At 55.4% G+C, this 21,805-nt stretch overlaps 1 protein-coding gene across 1 annotated transcript; it reads left to right on the forward strand.

Moving 5' to 3' along the window:
- The first annotated feature begins 13,835 nt into the window (after positions 1–13,835).
- Positions 13,836–16,993, forward strand: EPOP (elongin BC and polycomb repressive complex 2 associated protein). The gene has a single exon (XM_084863118.1). It carries the CDS (start codon positions 14,324–14,326, stop codon positions 15,449–15,451), a length of 1,128 nt encoding a protein of 375 aa, XP_084719244.1. The 5' UTR covers positions 13,836–14,323; the 3' UTR covers positions 15,452–16,993.
- The last annotated feature ends 4,812 nt before the right edge of the window (positions 16,994–21,805 follow it).

Raw genomic sequence — 21,805 nt, forward strand, 5'->3', positions numbered from 1 at the left:
GCCATTTTCTCGGTACGCTGCGCATTGTCAGCAATAGGTGGTGCCTGAGGCCCTGGCTCCAGTGAGATCACGCTGAGAGGCCTGCAGGTGCAGAGAGCAGAAGGCCAGGCCCAGGCAACACCTGCATTGATGAGGGGGCAGGGGGAGGGGAGCCAGGGAAGGGGCCTGAGAAGGAGTGCCCGGAGCTGGAACCCCAGAAAGAGTGGTGTCATGGAAGCCAGGGAGGAGAGAGGGAGGAGGGAGAGTGCGGCCACAGGGCAGGGTCTCAGAGAGCGGTGACTAGTCCTGCATGGCAGAGGGAGGTGATGTGGATTGCCGCTGGAGGAGAGGAAGACCAGGTGGGTTTTGACAACCTTTCTAGGGGCTGGGTGGTAAGCCAGAGGGAGACAGGACGGTGGAGGGGGATACGAGGTCTGTGAGGGATGGCCCCGGTTTTGGGGGACAGTCTCCAGCACAAGGGCTTGGGTGGACCAGCGGGGGCTGTTTTGCTTCCCCCAGAGAGGATGGAAGAAGTGAAGGATGGGGACGGATGAATGTGTGCGTAAGACTTTCTCTACTTGACAGCATATGTATTTATTTAAAATAAAAATAAAAATTATTGATTTCAGAGAGGAAGAGAGGGGTAGAGAGAGCTAGAAACATCAGTGATGAGAGAGAATCATCACTCGGCTGCCCCCTGCTGGGGATTGAGCTCACAACCGGGAATCAAACCAGCGACCTCTCTGTGCATGAGACGAGGCTCCATCAACTGACCAACGGAGCCACATGCTCAGGGAAATAACATGTATTTCCTGTCTTAACATTTTTTTAGTTCTCTCTTGACCCCCTCACCCCCTTTTTTTTTCATTGACTCCAGAGAGAGGAAGGGAGAGAGAGAAACACTGATCAGCTGCCTCCTGTACCACCCCAATCGGGGATTGAACCCACAACCCCGGGCACCTACCCTGACCTGGAATCAAACCCCAGTGCACAGGGCAATGCTCCAACCAACCAGGCCACACCAGCCTGGGCTAATTCTCTCTCCATTTTTCCAGTTTGATTGACCCATAATTGACATATAACAATGCATTAGTGTAAGGTGTACAACATAATGATTTGATATAGGTATACATTGTGAAATGATTACTGCAATCAACTAACATCCATCACTCTGTTTTGAAATAAATTCTTAAATAGTATTATCTGCATGTAATAAAATGCACACATTTAAAAATATATTTTTTATTGATTTTTTACAGAGAGGAAAAGAGAGGGATAGAGAGTCAGAAACATCAATGAGAGAGAAACATTGATTAGCCGCCTCCTGTACCCTCCCCCCCACTAGGGTTGTACCCGAAACCAAGGTACATGCCCTTGCCTGGAATCAAACCCTGGACCCTTCAGTCCGCAGGCCGACACTCCATCCACTGAGCCAAACTGGTTTCGGCTAAAATGCACACATTTTAAGTGTGCAAGTGGTAACTTTTAATAAGTATATACAGTCATGTAACCGCCATCCCAATAAATATGTTTCCATCTCCCCAAAAAGTTCCTTCCTATCTCACTGCATTGCCTTAGCCCCCAACACCCCGACCCGGTTTCTATCCTGCAGATTATGACAGACTCATTTTGCTGATTCTAGGGCGTCGTAAAGGTGGGATCTTACCATATGTCTTCTTCTGTGTTTGGCTTCTCTCACTCAGCGCTGTACCTCTGAAACAGGAAGCAGAGCCATTGCTGCGCTGGGGACCCAGGTGGAGAGAGGAGAAGGAGCCACTCGGAGCTGCTGGGATCAGAAGCCTGGGCAGTGCTGGGACAGCCAGTGACCAGTGTCCCACAACCGTGGCCTGTGGCAGAAGTGGGGAAAGCAGCCGAGTGGATCTGAACTCAGGGCTATGCTTAGAGCATTGGATTCTGGGGAGCGTAGACCTTGGTCATGTGGGGCAGTGTGGGGCCTGGGGTTTGGAATGGCGGGAAGATGAGGAGACCTGGACCGGACGTTCACAGGGAAGGCCTGCAGGCTGATGGCGGAGTTGGAATTCCACATTCTGGGGTCATGCTTGACTCCTGCTGACCCAATGTCAGAGCCACCACCTCGTCTGTCAGACTGTGTCTAGAGGGCTTCCTTCTGTTGGCCTTGAGCTTTCCAGACCAAACCTCAGCTGGGACCCATTTCTCCTCCCCCTGGTGGAGTTTCTCCATCCTGATGGGCAATCTCTCCCTCACCTGCCTCTCTCCCCTCAGCCTCCCAATGGGCTCAGCCACCTCCGTCCTAAAAGCCACCCTCTTGGCCTTGGCTCTGGGTCTCTCAGTCTCCCGTCCCTGCTCTGGTTTGGGAACCAGGAGCCCCAGGGCTTGATTCATGCTCACTCTCTGGCTCCCACACCCCCTGCTGAATGGCTCTGACAAAGGTCACCAAGGATGGACATTCTCTGGGGATTGTGGCTGCCCAGTGTCCCCCTCCTATTTCAGGGAATGCCCCCATGGGGTGACCTAACTAGAACTCTCCCTCCATCCACCCTTTCCTCCCCACCCCCACCCGCGCCACCTGCCTTACCCTCAGCTCTCTCCATCTTAATTGATGGCAACTGGAGTCATTTCGGATTCCTCTTGCACATCACTCTGTCAGCAAATTCTGCCAATTCTTCCTTAACAATACATGTGGACTCTGATGAATTCCCACCGTCTCCACCATCATCCTCTTCCCCCACCGTCTCCACCATCATCCTCTTCCCCTGGATTATGTAGGAGCCTCCTAACTGGTCTCTTTGCCTCTATTCTTTTTTTTTTTTTTTAATATATTTTTTATTGATTTTTCACAGAGACGAATGGAGAGGGATAGAAAGCTAGAAACATGGATGAGAGAGAATCATCGATCAGCTGCCTCCTGCATAATCCGTTCAGGGGATGTGCCCGAAGGGATGTACATGCCCTTGACTGGAATTGAACCCGGGACCCTTCAGTCCTCAGGCCAATGCTCTATCCACTGAGCCAAGCCGGTTTCGGCTTTTTGCCTCTATTCTTGCTCTGGCTATCTATTCCCTACACAGCGGCTAAAAAGATCCTATTAAACTGTAGGATGAGCCCTAACCGGTTTGGCTCAGTGGATAGAGTGTCGACATGCGGACTGGAAGGTCCCAGGTTTGATTCCGGTCAAGGGCATGTACCATTGGTTGTGGGCACATCCCCAGTAGGAGGTGTGCAGGAGGCAGCTGATCGATGTCTCTATCTCTCATCGATGTTTCTAACTCTCTATTCCTTCTCCCTTCCTCTCCCTTCCTTTAAAAAATAAACTGTAGGATGATCGGGTCACCCCTGGGGTCCAAGTCCTCCCAGAGTTCCCACTGTCCTCAGTGGGAAGCCCCTAGTTCTTACAGGGGCCTATGAGGTCCTATCCAGTCTGCTGCCCCGATCGCTCTGGCCTTAGCTCTCCCCTTGCTGGTGCGACACAGCCACCCCTCCGGCTTCCACGCTGTTTGCTGAGCACCCGGGCACACTCCTGCCTGTTCGCCCGGCTCTCCTGGACCGGGCGCAGGACCACACCCTGTGCCCTTTCTGCTCCCTCCTTACATGAACTTCTCCATCCTTCTTTATGCTTTCTCTTTGTTCTTAGCCTCCGACAGCATTCACAGGTTTATGTCTGTTGTTTATTGTTAGTCTTTCCCCTCTGATGTCAGGGCCATGAAGACAAGGATCTTTGTGGACTTTGTTGCTCTTTGCAAGGGCCGAGACCTGTGCCTGGCACATCGGAGACGCTCAATCAATATTTACTGAAAGAAGGAATTCGGAGCCTCCAACACGTGGACCTGTGACCTACGCCCTCCAATCCGATGCCTTCATGCTCTGCTCTGAGGGGCAAGTAGCCAGGACAGAGGCCGGTGGGGTCCCTCCTGACGGCTCTGTGAGCGGTGCCAGTGGGGTGGTGTCCTGTGCTGGGCCCTGCTAAGAGACAGTTCTGCTTTTTGCTTCTTTGGCTCCACCTTCACGTGGTCCCCCATTTCTCTCTCTCTCTCTCTCTCTCTCTCTCTCTCTCTCTCTCTCTCTCTCTTTCTCTCTCTCTCTCTTTTCTTATAAGCCAGAGCCTGTTTCCTGGGCCCCTGACTTGGTCATTTAGAATCACTAAGGCCAGTAACATTTGGTCCTTGTCCTACTTAATCTCCCTATGGCATTTGATCCTCATGACCTCCCTGCACGTCTCACCTCACATTTCCCAGCTGCCTTTGCTGGAGTCCTGGTCCCCTGCCAATCCCATCTGAACCCAACATGACTTTCCCAGTAAAAGCTTACTCATGACCTTGACTTGTGTGCCCATGACTTAGTCTCTTTTTTGTTTGTTTGTTTGTTTAATATATTTTATTGATTTTTCACAGAGAGAAAGAGAGAGGGACAGAGAGTTAGAAACATCGATGAGAGAGAATCATGGATCAGCTGCCTCCTGCACACTCCCTACTGGGGATGTGCCTGCAATCAAGGTACATGCCCTTGACTGGAATCGAACCTGGGACCTTTCAGTCCACAGGCCGACGCTCTATCCACTGAGCCAAACTGGTTTCGGCTCATGACTTAGTCTTGACTACTCTCTAGTCCTAGACCTCTTTCCCCAGGTCTTCTTGGACTACGCCTACTTAGATTTGGCTCATGGAGCCCCAAACTATACTCAACATCTCCCTATGCCTGGACCCACCTTCCTCTTGTAGGTCCCGTCTCTCTTCTGAGATAAAACTTGAGGGTCCTTCTCAGCTCTCTATCTCCTCAGTCCTCTGGATCAGCTGCCAAATTTTATAAAATACACCTGTCACCTGGCAGGCGTGGCTCAGTGGTTGAGTGTTAACGTATGAACCAGGAGGTCATGGTTTGATTCCAGGTCAGGGCACCTACCCAGGTTGTGGGCTCAATTCCCAGTAGGAGGCATGCAGGAGGTGGCTGATCAATGATTCTCTCATTGTTTATGGCTTTTTTTTCTCCCTTACCCTTCCTCTCTGAAATCAATAAATACATATATTTTTTTAAAATCTACCATGTCAACACTCTTAAGTTTCTTTGATTTCTCTAAACACAGTCCTCTTTCAGCCCTAAGCATCCTTGCAGCTGACCTTGACCACTGCCACGCAACTGACCACCTTCCTTGTCACTATATCCTACATGTGGCTCCTGGGACCAATCCCTGGGCCACACTCATGTGTACTGGGCACTGACTGGGGGGGTTCCAGGACTCCACCCTCACCAGCTCTTTATCTGATGGGGAGCCCTCACCCCTGAGACAGACTCTAGCTGAGAGAACAGACAGCCCGCCCACCCTGTGACGTCTGTCCCTGGCCCCCTTGAGCCAAGGGACAGACCACACAGCCCCAGGTTCCCACACACCCTGACACACAGCATACAGGCCTCAGCAGGATGGATGGAAGAGTGTCCTTGCATTGAACAGAATGCCAAGGAGGGATAACTTAAGCTAATTATCGAGTCATGCCGGAAGCCAATTTATAGACATTGTCATGGTACAGACATCATTTCTTAAGAGAGCGGCTCGGAGGCATCTGGGCAGCTGGGAGCCTGAGCTCATTATCTTCCCCTCCAACCTGCTTGTCTCTTCCTGCATCCCACCCATGAGTCAGCATCGGGCCCGGCTCCCGCTTCCCCGCCTCCCCGTGGCCTGTTGTTTGCAAGGGCTGCGGATTCTGCCTCGAATCCCTGTCCAGCCTTGTGGTCACTGCTTTCCTTAGGTCGCCCCCATCCTTGGCTGTGACCCTGGGTGAGTGACTGAGTCAGAGCCTCCATGTTCCTCATCGGTGAAATGGGGTTTTTCTTTTAAAACACGGTGAACATGGCACTTAGACCGAGTGTGCCAAACACTAGCAGAGAGCTGGGCTCAGGCTGCGCATCCGGAAACGCTCCTTCCTTGTTCGCTTCGTGCTTCCTCACCCTTTCCCCTTGCCAAGTGTGGTCACATGACTTCCTTTGCTTAAAAGGGGTTGGTAATTGCCCGTCCTACCGGATAAAGTCCAAATTTCTCATCAAGGCCTATGACCCTTTCACTCTGGTTCTCACCCACCGCCCTCACCGCTGCTCAGCCGCACTGACCTCCTCCATTCGTTGACTGAAAACCTAGTCAATATGCCCTGGCAGGGGTGGCTCGATTGGCCAGGCGTTGTCCTGTGCACCGAAGGGTTGCTGGTTAGATTCAGGTCAGGGCACACGCCAGGGTTGCAGGCTTAATGGGGAAGCAGCTAATGGATGTTTCTCGCTCACATGGATGTTTCTCTCTCTTACTCTCCCATCCTCTCTAAAAATCAATAAAACATTCTTTAACAAAACAGTAAAAAATGAATAAAAACAGACATTTCAAAGTATTGTCTCACAGACTACTTGCTGGCCCTAAAGAAGAAACTTAAGGCATCAGCTGTCATCAGTGAGCCCGCCAATCAGAGGGGAGCTGGCGGCGGCGCTCAGTCACGGAGGAAGCATCATCATCCAGGAAGTACTTGCCAGTCAGTCCGAATTGAATCAAGCCTGTAGATCTAATTTCCAGTTTACAGGAAACAGAGGATACACAGCACAACTAGAAAGCAATCAGACAAATCTAGACTGTGGGACATGGTGTGTGCAATTTACTGAAAATACTTTACTTAGCAATTCAACAACTCAGTGGCATAGGGGAGAAGAGTTATTCTAGATTTAAATGAGGCTTAAGATGAAACATAATTTTGAAAGGCATTATTGGGGAGAAAGGGGTCAGTTTGGCTGAAGAAACCAAGTTCTCCTTGTCTTAGGACCCCTTGTTTTTTATTAACACAATTTGTCCTAAGGCAAGGTGGAGATATACACTCCAAAGGCCAGGGTTAGTCTACAGAGTCCATTGTCAGATTGGGGAATAGCATACAGCTGTTCAGGTGTTTGGTCAGTAGGAGGCGATAACATGTAGATTAAGATGCCCTGTGCTGTCTGTCAGCAAGCAATCAATTTAATGCATCCTTGTCAGGTTTGGGGAAATGCCTTTAGCTATTCCCAACAGGTGATAACATATGTGACTCAGCCCTTGCTGAGTCCCCAAGTTCCATCAACCTTTTGATAAACTCTTGCAATTATGACATGCTAGAATTGGCTTCCAGCATTGTAGCATATTTACCATTTTTACTGGAATATTTTCAAGTGTTTTAGAGTTTTCATGACTGTTCAGTCCTAATTTCTTCAGGAAGTTTTCTTACTACACTATTATAACCACACCTTACAAAATTAACAATAACTCCTTAAAATCATCTAAGAACCGACCCATATTCAAATTTCCCTAATTGGGCCCCCCAAAATGCTTCTTTCACACTTGGTTTGTTTCCACCAGGATCTAAATAAGATCTGTGTGTTGCATTTGGTTATATCTCTTAAGCCTCATTTATTTTTTTTAAATATACTTCATTGATTTTTTACAGACAGGAAAAGAGAGGGACAGAAAGCCGGAAATATCAATGAGAGAGAAACATCAATTTTATTTAATCTACACTTGGCCCTTTCTCCAGATTCCTGAACCCTTCTAGATGCCGGATCAAGATCACTGGCCTTAATAATGATTACCATGATTACCTATCTAGGTAATGGGCATATGGAGTTCATTTCACGATTCTCTTCTTTTCTTTTTTTTTTCCCAGTTTGAAATGTGTATGATGAACAAATTTAAAATATGGATTTGAGTGCCAACTATGGACTCACCACTGAGCTAAGGCAAAAGTTGAATGTGGTCCTTGTCTCCCTGAAACATGGGCTGTGGCAGGGGAGAGGTGAATAATCAGTTCATCACCCTAATCTATGAACAGGGACACGTGAGTGAAAACGTGTGAAGGAAGGAACACTGGTCTCCAGCGGGGATAATGGCGGGAGCTGACCTGGTCCCAGCCTGCAGGGGCGGGAGAGGTTTTCTCTGAGGCAGAAGTGATTCAGTGGAGCTCAGAATAGGAGCAGGTGTGGGCCAGGCACAGGAGAGGGGCGGTGGGCGGACGTATACAGTCAGAAGGAACAGCATGTGCTAAGGTAGGCGAGCGAGGGGGGATCTTGTTGCTTTAGGCGGTCGGGGTGGCTGAAGGGAGAGAGGAGAGCACAGGGGAGGTGGAGGGAAGGGGGCCCGTTGCCAGATTCACCTGTGAGTCAAGTGAGTGATGGCACTCTTTATTCTGAAGGCAAGGGGAAGACATGACACGGTTTTAAACGGGAATGGGTGGGTGGGTGGGTGGGTGGGGGTGTCACACAATCCGATTTGTGGCTTGAAAAGATAACGTAGAGGGGACATGACAGGATGTGGGGGCGCTGCTGGAGTGGGCTGGAATGGAGCTGGGGGACAGACACGGAGAGTCATGAGCACAGGACCTGCGGAGGCGTTGGCTGGGAGGTGCCAGGATGACCTCTTGCTGTGGAAGTGGGTGGATGCAGGAGCCGTAAACTGGGGCAGTTTTCCTTGGGAATGGACAGTGTGCCAGAGGAGGGGGTCCCTGACGGTGTGCTGGGCTTTAGAAATGCCCAAGATGGGAGCTGCATGGACAGCCAGGTGTCATGGTCGGAGCTCAGAGGAGAGGCGTAGCTGAGCCCCTCGGTGGCCGGTTGGTAACTGTGGCGTGGGCACAGGAGACTGTCTGGAGAGAGAAGGGAGGAGACGCTTGGACTGAACCTCGAGAAGCCCGAATGCTTGGGCTGAAGCCGGGAGAGTGAGCCTGTGCTGAAGATACCAGGAGAGCCAGGTGCCTCCAAAAGGCAGGGGACTAGAAAGTTCCTAGAAAGAGGAAGTGGCCAATCCTATGGGACCCCGTTGAGAGGCCAAGGCCAAGGCCAATCATGTGGGAGTTTTAAAGAGTCTGTGAGTTTTAAAGAGACGGAGGCCCCCGGGGCCTCAGCAGGAGCTATTTTGATGGCCGTGGAGGTAGGAGCAGATGGACGTGGGCTGAGGAGTCAGTGGGAAGTGAGAAAAGGAAGATAGTGTCTAGACAGCTGTGGGGGGAAGCGTGGCTGTGGAGGGGGGAGAGATGGAAGCGAGAGCCTACAGGGTCAAGGGAAGATTTGGCTTTTTCATGGGAGAGACTTACCAGAGGGATAAAGGATGACGCTGCGAGGGCAGATGGGACAGGACCACTGAGGGCATCCTCTCTGCTTAACAGGAGTAGATGGCTGGTGACGGCGGCAGGTGGCAGCAGCAGGACCGGCACTCGCTTGCCTCTGGAGCTCCTCTCTCAGGCCTCCTTTGTGCGGTCCTGCTCACCTTTAGAACAGAGTGGAAGGTTATCTTCTCCTCAAGGTCCCCCTGTCTGGACCTTCTCCTCAAGGTTCCTCTATTGCTACTTCTCAAAGTAGCCGGAACACCCACCTCTCTCTCCAGACTGTGTCTCCATCATTTCCGAGTCTCCAGGGCCCGGCCCGGGCTGGCTACAAGGTGGATGCTCAGTGACGGTGGATAAATAGACGGATGGACTCATTCTAAGCACGTGGAGAAAGTATGGCAGGAGGGCCAGCCTGGAACCATTCCTGGGGATGTGGCGTAGGGATGGAAAAAGGGAAGAGACAGAAGAAGGGGAAAAGGCTAAGCTACTGCCAAGAGCACTTGCACTTATCAAAGGCGTCATGGACCAGGCGCTAAACATGGGGTTCTCATTTCTTTTTTTCTTTAAAAAAAAATATATTTTTTATTGATTTTTTACAGAGAGGAAGGGAGAGAGAGCTAGAAACATCTACCAGCTGCCTCTTGCACACCCCCCCTACTGGGGATGTGCCCGCAACTAATGTACATGCCCTTGACTGGAATCGAACCTGGGACCTTTCAGTCAGCAGAAAGGTCCTATCCACTGAGCCAAACCAGTTTCGGCTGGGGTTCTCATTTCGTCCTCACTGTCTCCTTGGGAGGAATACTGTCTGCTTGTATGTAACCTGGCTCCCCCTGGTTTACCAGAAGGTAAGCTTCTGGGTGTGTGTGTGGGGTTAGGTAACTGGTCCCCAGATCACACAGCTGGTAAAATGATGAGTCTGGAATATGCATAGACCCACCCAGAGCCAGAACTTTAGCTCTTAACCCGAGGTGCTCATTTCCAGGAGGAGAGCCCAGCATGGGCATGGTTAAGGGGAGATGCATCCCAGCTGGTGTGGAGCCCAGATCCTGCCTTAGGAAATTCTAGAAGCAAGATAGGCAAAACGGTGGTGGCTGTGGTGTGGGAGGGCAAGAAATGGCTTCCCGCCAAAACCGGCTTGGCTCAGTGGATAGAGCGTCGGTCTGCAGACTGAAAGGTCCCAGGTTCGATTCCGGTCAAGGGCACGTACCTTGGTTGTGGGCACATCCCCAGTAAGGGGTGTGCAGGAGGCAGCTGATCCATGATTCTCTCTCATTGATGTTTCTAGCTATCTATCCCTCTCCCTTCCTCTCTGTGAAAAATCAATAAAATATAGTTGGGAAAAAAAAGAAAAAAGAAATGGCTTCCCTCTGCCATTCATTGTCATGGGGTAGACTCTGGGTTATGAACATGGACTTGGGACCTGGGTTGAGTCCAGGCTCTGACACTTGCTAGCCATGTGACCTTGGGCAAATCTCACTTAAAGTCACTGTCCCTCATTTTCCTCATTTATAACACTGCCATGAATGGAAATGTAAAATGGTACAGTAGAGCCAGCTTAGAAAACAGTTAGGCAGTTTCTTCAAAAGCCAAACACGAATTTACCATAGGACCTGGGAATTCCACTTTTAACATGAACACTTATGTCCACACAAAGGCTTGTATGCAAATGTTTATGATGATTATTTCTAGTAACTGAGAAGTGGGAACGACCCGAATGTGAATGGATAAACAAACTGCTATTTCCACACCATGGGACGACTCAGCAATAAAAGGGGGCGCTACTATAGGCTACAGCAGGAATGAAGCTCAAAAACATCATGCTTTTGCCCTGGCCAGGTGGCTCAGTTGGTTGAAGTGTCATCCCACACACCAAAAAGGTTGCAGGTTTGATTCCCTGTCAGGGTCTGTTTGGGAGGCAGCCGATCAATGTCTGATGACTCTGACTCTCTCTCTCTCTCTCTCTCTCTCTCTCTCTCTCTCTCCCCCTAATGAAAAAATGTCCTCAGGTGAGGATTAACAAAAATAGATATGTATATACAATATACATAGAATCTTATAAACTTGTCACGGGGATTAAGTAACACAAATTTCTTAAACTTGGGACTGGAATATAGTCAGTACTATAGAAGTTACTTTTTAAAAATATATTTTATTGATTTTTTTTACAGAGAGGAAGGAAGAGGGTTAGAGACTTAGGAACACCCATGAGATAGAAGCATCTATCAGCTGTCTCCTGCACACCCCCTACTGGGGATGTGCCTGCAACCAAGGTACATGCCCTTGACCGGAATCAAACCTGGAACCCTTCAGGCCCCAGGCTGATGCTCTGTCCAGTGAGCCAAACCAGCTAGGGCTGTAGAAGTTATTCTTGGCCTGGATCGCTGGGGCCAGTTCCCTGCCATGCCTTCCTCCAGGGGAGGGCAAGTAGGCAGGTGCCTGGCTCTCAAGCTCTTGAACACAGGCCTCTGGGCCACGGGCTGGGCGGGGGGGGGGGGGCGATACAGAATACGCCTTATTTCAGAGGTGTCCGTTGGAACCCAGCATCTAGCCTTGTCCCTCTTGCTCCTGTGGGGAAATAGGGGTTCCGAGAAGGGTGTTTGTTGTTGCCTTCTCATCCCACTGGCTGAGGACGGGGTCGAGTGACCTCTACTGCAGGCAACGGGAATTGCAACCGGGGCCAGCCCCGTCCCATCGGGTTCCCACCCTCCTGACAGTGCGGGGAGGCCGCGGCTGTTGTCCCCCTTTCACTGAGAGGGACATGAGGACTCCAAGCGTCCGGATGACCTGCCCAGGATTGACAGCTGGGGGCTGGGGGTAGGAACTGGCTCCTCCGGCTCAAGCGCTCTGAAAACCGAGGCGTGATTATTCTCGGTCCTTTCAGCTGGAGAGGGGCACGGATTCCTGCTGTTTGCAAAGTGCTCCTGTGCCGCGGAGGACCTTCCCGCCCGGGCTGCATCCTGGGGCGCCTGCTTCCGGGGAAGGGAAAGAAGGGAGCGCGGGGGTGGAGGGAATTCCCTCTGGGGGAAGGACTCTCAGCAGTAAGGGTCGCTGCTGATAACGCCCCTGCGCTCAGAGGTGGGGGGACTGGTGGCTTTTGGAGTGGGAGGAGGAGGAGGCCGTGGATCTGTGCCGTCCAGGTTCCTGCAGGGGCCCCGGCCTTCTCTCCCGGCATCGCAGCTGCAGAGAGGCTGGAGCAGAGTGGGTGGAGGCAGGTGCCCTTCTGCCCCACAAGCAGAAGAACCAGGCGCCGTCTCGGCGAGAGTTCTCAGCACAGCAGCCCAGAAGAGCAGCCGTGAAGATCATCATCCTTCTAGGACTGTTCTCTTGGGGGGGTGGGGGTTAGGAGGGGCAGGGAGCCTTTGGGGCATCTAGGAACCTGAAGTCTAGACCAGCGGGACCCTGGGAACTCCTCGCATGACACCTGACCTGTCAGGGGGTGAGAGTGTTGGGCAACAGAACCGCTTCCTCCCCCATTCCCTAAACTCAAGCCCCGCCCTGAGGCCTTTGCCTCTGGCCTCTGCAAAGAGCAGCGGGAGGCCAATGGTCCTAATTCCTTTCCATCAGACGGTACTTGCTGACGCGTAGGAAAACACTGCTTCTGTGGCCATGGCCAGGAGGGACAGATGGAAGTCACATCTCTCATACCCTTACAGGAGCCCTCTCCTACCCCAGCCCCAGAAGGAGGTATTTTTGTGGCACCCCTCACCCCCCTTCTACCCCGTTACTCCAAGCCATCCTGCCAAGCTCTCTTTGTATTTCTGGGGATGGGAGGTGGCCATATTCCGATATCCTGATTTTTATCAAGAAGAAAATATTCTGGGGAGTATTTATTTCATTCACTTACACGTGTTTATTAAGCTCCTATTACACCTGGGCATGGGTCTAGGCAGTGAGGATGCAGTGGTGATTAAGACTCTCATTTCACAGGGGGCTCTGCAGAAACGAAAGAAGGGTGAGAAATAGACCACGCTGCGGGGCGGTGGTCCTCCGTTATGTTTTTTTTTTTTTTAAATTGGGGATTCACTTTTTCTTTGCTTTACTGTTTTTTTGTTTTTTTTTTGGGGGGGGTGTCTGTGCATCCCCCCCACTCTGGCCTCTTCCACCAATTTTTGAAATTCAAGACTCCAGAGGGCAGAGTCGTGGGATCTGAGGGAGGACTGCAGAGGTAGCCGCTCGGAATTTGGTCCAGAGGCCGTTCAGAAACTGCAGTGAGAGAAATGGAAACAGGTACTGAGAAAGTCTACCGTCTTCCGTGACGTCATAACACCTTCCCCCTCCCCCGAATTTATGTTTTCCTTTGTTCCCCTGGCACCCTCACTCAATTCCTCACTCCTCGCTCAGTGTTTTCTGAACCCCCAGTGTTCTAGGGGCCTGGAGCAGAGAGGCAGGGAGCCTTCTCTGAGGCTGGTACGCCACCATGGCCTCATCCCCTCTTCTCCTCCCACATTGTTTTCCATCTATTTTAGCTCACGTAGCCCCAGGAGGGGAGACGTGAACGTTCCCGGGCTACGGATGCGAAGACCGTGACCGCCGAGGGAAAACGCGAATTGCACGGCGACGCCCGAGTGCACGGGGCGCCTCCCGGCCACGTGCAGCGCGGCTCCGACACCCACCCGCGCACGCTCCGAGCCCGCCCGGCCTCGCCGGGTCCACGTGTGTCTGTCTGTGCGCGGAATGGGGCCGGGGGCGGGGCCGCGGGGGCGGGGCCTGTTGCGTCACGGGCGCTGCCGCCCAATCAGCGGCGCGCTCGCGGCCCCGGCGCTGGTATTGGGGCAGCGAGGGGGCCGTGCTCCAGAACGCGGTCTCCGGAGCCAGCGGGGAAGAAAGGAGCCGAGCGGGCGGAAGGCGCCCTCTCCGCCGCCTGGGCCCGGGCACCGGGTGCCGGGCCCGGGGTCCTTCCCGCCTCCCGCGGCCGCCGGGGGCTTTGTTTCCCCCGCCTCCGCGCGCTCCGGGCTCCCGGAGAGGGGCTCCCGCGGGGGCGGGCTGCCCGGGGATCGCGGCGGCGGCAGGAAGGGCGGCCGGCCGACCGACCGCGCAGGGACTCGCGGGGACCCAGGAGTCCGGCCGCCGGGAGGAGGGCCGCGTGAGCGACCGAGGAAGGGGAGCCAGAGCTGCGCGGCCCCGGGGGTGCGGGCCGGGGGCGGCCGTGAGCGGAGACCTCCCCGTCGAGGGGGGGCGATGTTCCCCTCGCCCGCGGGCTCTTCGGGCAGCCGGGGCATCCCGCCGCTCGGACCTGGGCTCCCGCAGCAGGCGCCCCCGCAGGCGGCTCCATGGAGACCCTGTGCCCCGCTCCCCGCCTCGCGGTGCCGGCGTCCCCGCGAGGGTCGCCCTGCTCCGCGGCCCCCAGGAAGCCGCGCCTGGGGAGCCCGCAGTTCTCCCCGCTCTGCCTGCGAGCCCTCGCCTTCTGCGCCCTTGCCAAGCCCCGGGCGTCCCCGCTGGGCCTCGGGCCCGTGGAGCCGGCGCCGCGGGCTCCGTTGCCGCTGGGCCCGCGCGCCCCGCCGCGCCCCGGCCGCCGGGCCCCGGAGGGCCTGAGCCCCCCCGCGGGGCAGGCCGGGCCGCCCGGCGCCCCGAGCCCCCCCGCCGGCCAGGATGCCGCCGCAGCGAGCCGGGCCCGCCGCGAGGAGGAAGAGGGCGGAGGCAGCTTCCCGCACCCGGGCGCCCGTTCCGGCCGCTGCCCGGCGCCCCGGAGCCCTCGGGACTCGGCCACCAGCCCCGCCTCGGCCCCGCCTAGACCGGCCCTGGCTCTGGATCCTGCACCTGGGCCCGCCGCCGCCGCCAGCCCGCACCCGGAGCCCGGCCCCCCGCCGCCGCCGCCGCCGCCGCCACCTGCGGGCCTTTCCCTCCAGCCCGGGGGGCCGCCCCCGCCCGGCCAAACGGCCGCCGCGCCCGGAGCCCCTCCGCAGGCCGCCCCCGCCGCGCCCGCCGCCGGCCCCTCGACGGCCCGCGGGGCCCCGGCCGCGCCCGACAACCTCCGCCAGGAACACTTCGACCGCCTGATCCGCCGCTCCAAGCTCTGGTGTTACGCAAAGGGCTTCGCCCTGGACACGCCGAGCCTGCGCCGGGGCCCGGACCGGCCCGCGGCCCGAGGGCCCGCCCGGGGCGCCGCCAAGAAGCGCCGGCGGCCCGCGCGCCCCCCGCGCCCGGCGCAGCCCCGCCGCCCGGCGCCCGCGCTCCCGGCCGCCAGCACCTTCCGCCTCCTGGACTGCTTCCCCTGCCCGGCCGCCCTGGTGGTGGGCGAGGACGGGGACCTGGGCCCGGCGGCCTCGCTCCGCCTGCGGGGAGACGCCGCCAAGCCCCCGCCCGCCCACCCGCTGTGGAGGTGGCAGGTGGGGGGCCCCGCCGTCCCCGAGCCCCCCGGCGTCAAGTTCTGGGGGGGCCACCTGGAGGAGGACCTGTGAACGCGGGACCTCCTGCCAAACTGCGGGCTGGTCTTCTCACACGGTGCCTCCCCCGTTGATGTGTGATGGGCTGTGTGGTCAGAGGGACCTCAGATGACAGCGATCTTCAAGCGCCTAACTGGTTGGGGTGACACCCCCTCCCCCTCATCCACCCGAGAGGATCTGAAGGCCGGAGTCGGGAGAAGGCTTAAAGGAAGAGTTTAACGACGCAGATTCCAGTCCCTCCGCTCTTCCTTCTCGGATCTCTGGGGGGCCGGTGCCTTCACCCCAGAAGGGAGCGCGAGAGGCTGCACCTGGACGCCCAGGCGGAGAGAGATGGAGAGACCTTGGTGATGGACAAACCGGTCGCTGTGGGCCAGCTCGGGGATGAGGGGCCGAGATGGGGGTGGGGAGGTGATTGGCAGCTCCCCGGGTGACTGGATGCCCCCATCCCCACCAGCTAGGCCTTTAACCCTTGACTCCCCTCAGGCCTTCCCCAGCGTCCTGAGCACCGAGAAGCCTTCTTGGGGGGAAGGGGAGCAGCTTGACGATCACCCCCTTTCCTAGGGGCCCCCAAGTCAGGAGACCCCCCCTGACTGTTGAGATCCTCGGTCTCAGCCACCAACTTTCCCCCTTCTGTTCGGTTTTCGGGTTTCCTTCGTCAGTTTTCCTGTTTGCTCTCAGTTTATGGGTCAAAGAGGTGTCCCTTGGTCAGCCAAACCCCTCCCCCAGTTTGCTCCCCATATTAGATCGCAGGAGAGGCAGGGCCCAGGGACCTCCTCCCCGGCAAAGAGCGACTTCGCCTGGGGAAGGGGCCAGAGGTTTTCCCAGGGAAAGTAATGGAAGGTGGAAGAAATCAATACAATCAGACCCAACAAGTTGCCTTCTGAGGTCCTCTGCACCGATTTGTGGGTGGGAGGAGGTGGAGGTAGAGGGGAGGCCTGAGTCCCTCTGGACACTAAACTCGGCCTCCTTCAGAGATAGACACTGGAGGGGTGGAGGGGGTGGAGGGAGGGCTCTGGGCCCGAACACGAGGGTCAGTGGGGTCTGGAGGGGCAGCGTGGGGGTTTGGGGGGGGACCGGGCTGCGGTACCCTCAGCTGGCCCCTTTCCTTCGGCCTTTGGGGGGTTGTCAGGGACCTGATGGATCCGAAGGGGGCAGGGCCGGGGGATTAGTCCTGAGGTCAGAGGTTCTGTTTTGTGGGGGGAGGGGAGAGCTAGGCCTGGACCACGCCCTCAGGCTGGGGGGATCCCGGAGGGTGGGAGGGATGGAGCGGCTTTCTCCTCCGCCCAGGTGAGGTCAGGGGAGGTGAACTCTCCGTGAGGGCCCACGTGTAGGTGTGAGGGGAACCTGGGGGCGGAGGATCTGCCCAGCCACATGGGGACCCGGGACCTTTCTGTCCACACCAGCGAGTCAGGCCCCCCGTCCCCACCAAACAGGGTGAGGGAGGAACAGTTCTCACATGTGATCCTGGGGAAGGACTCGTCTCCTTTTCTGTGAAAATGCTTTGTAAAAAGTTATTGTTTGCGTAGAGCAGATCCTTGATAAATACTGTTTTGGACCACAGAACTTGTGTTCGTGTTTCACACCGTGTCTCTCAGTTATTTTTTTTTGCTGGGGGTGAGGGTGGGGGTGGAGTGGTGGGCGTGGGGTGGGCCCTGCTCTCTTTCTCCTCAACATCTGGCCTTTATGAACCCGCTGACCTCCCCTCCCCCCTCCAGCTGTGTCGTGGGAAGAGGAGGGAGGGCGGGAGAGTGCCTTCCGTTCCCGTGCTTGGGGATCCCTCATATCTTGTCCCCCAAGACTGAGGGAGGCAGAGGACGAAGGCAGACGGGAGGGGGTGGGGGGGAGTCTCTGTGAAGAAGGGGCGACGCTTGCAAGGACAAATTCAGAAAGGCCGAGTCCTGTTTTGGAGAAGATCCTTGCCTTTAGTTGTGTGGTCCGGTGAGCTTTGGCCCTTTTGACCAGCCCGCGAGGATGGGGTGAGCTGTGGGCGAAGGGGGAAGGGGTGGTGGGTCACGGGCAGTGGGCTCTTCATTTGGCCTTCCTCCTCCTCCGTGGACGGAGGAAATCTCGGTGGGCAGGGGCAGGGCTGAGGGCACACCTTTGACTAGACCTGGAGCTCCCTCCCCTCTTTGCCGAAAGGTTGGATTGTGAGACTCGGGGCTGGAAGCATCCCTGAGCACTTCCTGGTCATTTTACAGATCATTTTACACGCGTCTCCCAGCGCCGCCAGAACACGCGGCGGCCGCAGGCAGGAGAAATGTTTCCTCCGGGTTCTGGGGGCCGGAGTGTGAAATGAGCTGCTGGCAGGGCCAGGGCCTCTGCGATGGCTCCGGGAGAGCCCCTTCCCGCCCCTGCGGCTTCCGGGGAGCCGGGCATCCGTCCACTTCCCGGCTCCTCATGGCCTTCCCGCTCCTGCCTCTTACACAGGTCCTGTCGCTGGGTCAGGGCCCCTCCGATCACCCGGCGTGAGGTCGTCTTGGCCACCGAATGGCATCACACTGGCGGAGGCCCTTGTTTCGAAGGGGGTCACCCTCGCAGGTCTGGAGGGAAGGGGGTGAGGACAGACACCCCATTCATGAACCCCCTGCAGACTGCGTTCTGAGGAGACACTCGCCCACCATCGGTGGAAGGAGAGAACGTGTTTGGGGTCGGGGCGGAGTGCAGCCTCTCTGGGCTGGGGCTGCAGGTCTCCCTGGATTGGAGCAGCCTGAGGAGAGGGTAGAATGGGACAACTTGCTTTCCCCGGGCTGACCCCAAAGATGCTGGGCCTCCCCTTCCCCAATCCTCACCGGGAAAGGAAGCTCAATCCAATCTCCCCAGGAAGGTCCAGGAGGCTCGCGCTCCCTCCCCGCCCCCGCCCTGGGTTCCTGGCTGCTTCAGGCCGGGCTTCCCTAACCCCTGTTCCCAGACTTGCCCGCTCCCCACCCTTCCCCAACCCTTCATGTTCCTTCTCTGAGGGTCCAGGCTCGGCCGCTGGCCACCGGGTGTTCTGTGGGCTGTGAAGATCGAGGGTCTTAGCTTCTGTTGGGTCTCTAAGTTCCCTCCCAGGGTCCTCTCTTCCCCTTTCATCTCAGAGGGTCGCTTTATGGGCCTCTATCCTCTCTCTCTCTCTCTCTCTCACTCTCTCAAAGTTCTGATTCTTTTAAAAAATATATATATTTTATTGATTTTCCACAGAGAGGAAGAGACAGGGATAGAGAGCTAGAAACATCGATGAGAGAGAATCATTGACCAGCTGCCTCCTGCACACCCCTTACTGGGGATGTGCCCACAACCAATGTACATGCCCTTGACCGGAATCGAACCTGGGACCTTTCAGTCCACAGAGGGATGCTCTATTCACTGAGCCAAACCAGTTTCGGCTGGGCCTCTATCTCTTGGCAGCTGTGGGCCTTGGCCTGCCCCTTTTTATTAGGGTCACCTGCATAGCCCTGAGGGTGAGTGGCTCCTTCAATGTTGTCCCCAGGGCCTTGGGGCGACCTCACCCTAATCCATCTCTGCTCACCATCACCTCCCTTCTCTTGGGAGGCGCAGCCACTGCCCCCACACCTTCTGCCTCTCGCCTCCTAAATCTTTCCGGTTTGACTCCTACCTCCTGAAACCACTCTCCCCAACCACAGAGCCAATGGCTGCCTTCTGGCTGCTCTGACCCCGGGTCTCTGCATGAGGTATGGCACTGCTGGACACGCACCAGGTCTCCTGGTTCTCTCTCCAAGGTCCCTTTCTTCTGTGCCTCCTCTTCCGCCTCTGTCCTCAGGAAGCTTTAAAAAGCGGGGAGCCCCATGAGGTCCAGGGGGTGTTTACCCCCCCTCTCCCTCACCCAGGCGACTCCCTGTCTTCCTCTCCCAAATCCTCAGCGTGCACCTGCACGGGTGATCCCAAGTGACTGCCCCTGTCTCCTCATCCCCCGCCAGCCAGCCCTGCTCCTGAGCTAAGGTCTCATAGCTTCCTGTGGATCCTGGCAGCTCATTCCTCCCCCACCCCCCATTACCGACCAAACTGGTTGTCTCCATCCCCTGCCCACACCAACCTCCCTAGTCATGTCTACGTTCTGGTCACAGTTTTGTCTTTCTTCCCATTCCCTCCCCAAGATTCAGCTCCCTGAATCCTCACCCTGTTTCTCATTTGACCCACTGCTATCTCTCCCTCCCTCCCTCCCTCCCTCTCTCATCTTTCTTTCACGAGTGTACTTTATTGATGATGCAGGACAAGGTAGGGCCTCCTACGTCCCTCCCCTTCGTCAGGCAGCCAGAGAAGGAAACTGCAGGTCAGGGGGTTCTCAGGGGGGTGGGGGGCCTGTTTGGGGAGAGGACTCCCCAGTCTCTGAGGGCCTCTCTGCCTCTTGCTGGGGCTGGTGGTCCTTGGAGGCTATATGGACCATTCCTGTTGCTGTAGCCAAGTTCACTGTCAAACCAGGAAATGGCTTGGCAAAGTGGTGGTTGAGGGCAATGCCTGCCCCAGCATCGAAGGTGGAAGAGTGGGTGTCACTGATGATGTTTCGGAAGACAGCTCGGTCCTCAGTGTAGCCCAGGATGCCCTGGAGGGGCCCTCTGACCCCCGTTTCCACATCTTCTTGATGTCATCACGTTTCTTGCCAGCCCCTCCTGTCTCCTCTCACCACAGCACGGCTCCCAGTGAGCTGAGTCCGGGCGACTGCAGCAGCCACTGAACGAGTTTCTGTGTCTGGTTTTTCTTGATCGCAGATCAGATTGCCTCCTTCCTCAGTGGGGATCCTGACTGCATTGCAGGCCTCCTCCGGAGCCTGTCATTCGGAGCCCTCTGTGCGCTGGCCCTAGCTCTCCTCTCTAGCCCATCCCTGTTCTTTCACTTCATACTCCACGTGACCCACCCCCCTGGAAGGCACCTCTCTCCCCAGCCAGCCAGCCACCCCTTTCTCCACCTTCTTCTCCAAAGCCCACTGGAAAGGCCAACCCTTCCAGGAAGCCTTCTTTGATTTCCACGGTGAGATGTGAGCATGCCCCCTCCAGACCCTCTCTTTTGTGAAGAAGCCCAGCCCTCTTCGCGCTGGGGGAGGGTGCGAAGACTCTGAGCTCCGAGCCACACCTTCCCTCCCGCGCTCCGTGGAGAACCTGGCAGACTAAGTCAGTGTATCTCGGGTAACGACCCTTCTTTTTGTTTTTGCACTTAAGAAATGTGTCTTTATTGTTGGAAGTTTTGCAGATGTCCTCTCCTTTCCCCCATGGACCCCCTCCCCTCGGGAATCACCTTTCTGACCTAAGCTTTCATTCCATCGCTTTGGTCTTAACTGAGAGCCACTGACACAAAGATGGCCATTTCAAAATCAGCCCTGAAATCGCAAAACTTCCTGAGAAGACACTGCCCTGTGCTCCAAGTCCTTCTACGTGTGTTTATATTTTCATTAAGATAAAAAAAATAGGGTACTGATGATAATTGTAATTTTTTTTTGCACTCCTCTGAGTCATCTTGATTTTCTTTAGGTTTGGGATCTGTGTCCTGTCACAGCAGGCACCTAATTCCTGTCCTATGCAGAGTGCAGATTTAAAAATCAGCTAACCTCTCTGAAATGCATTTCCTCACCTATTAAGCAGGATAATAATAACTAGCTGTCATGCTGAAACCGGTTTGGCTCAGTGGATAGAGCGCCGGCCTGAGGACTGAAGGGTAACAGGTTTGATTCCAGTCAAGGGCATGTACATTGGTTGCGGGCACGTCCTCAGTAGGGGGCGTGCAGGAGGCAGCTGATCGATGACTCTCTCTCATCGATGTTTCTAACTCTATCTCTCTCCCTTCCTCTCTGTAAAAAATCAATAAAATAAAAAGGCTTAAAGGACTGCACAGCAGCTTGGCCAGTGGCACTAGCTAAATGCAGTGCTGTAGCTTTCCACTAGATGGTGCTGTCTGCTAGCACTAGATGGAGGATGCCAGGTGGCTGGGGAAGGGATCAATTCTTTCCAGCAACTGAGCACTTCCCAGTGCTGGGTTCCTGAGAGATACGTAAGAATGCTCCTTGCACACAAGAGCTTAGGTGCTTTGCATACATTAATTTGCCTTAATAATGACAGATAGTTATTATTTTATTTATTTTAAAAATATATTTTTCACAGAGAGAAAGGGAGAGGGATAGAGAGTTAGAAACATCGATGAGAGAGAAACATTGACCAGCTGCCTTCTGCACACCCCCTACCGGGGATGTGCCTGCAACCAATGTACATGCCCCTGACCGGAATCGAACCTGGGACCCCTCAGTCCGAAGACCGATGCTCTATCCACTGAGCCAAACCTGTTTCAGCATGACAGCTAGTTATTATTATCCTGCTTAATAGGTGAGGAAATGCAGGTTCAGAGAGGTTAGCTGATTTGCCTGAGATCACACAGCCAGTGGAGGAG

The sequence above is a fragment of the Pipistrellus hanaki genome (assembly GCF_964339955.1).
Source record: "Pipistrellus hanaki genome assembly, chromosome: 16".
NCBI lineage: Eukaryota > Metazoa > Chordata > Mammalia > Chiroptera > Vespertilionidae > Pipistrellus > Pipistrellus hanaki.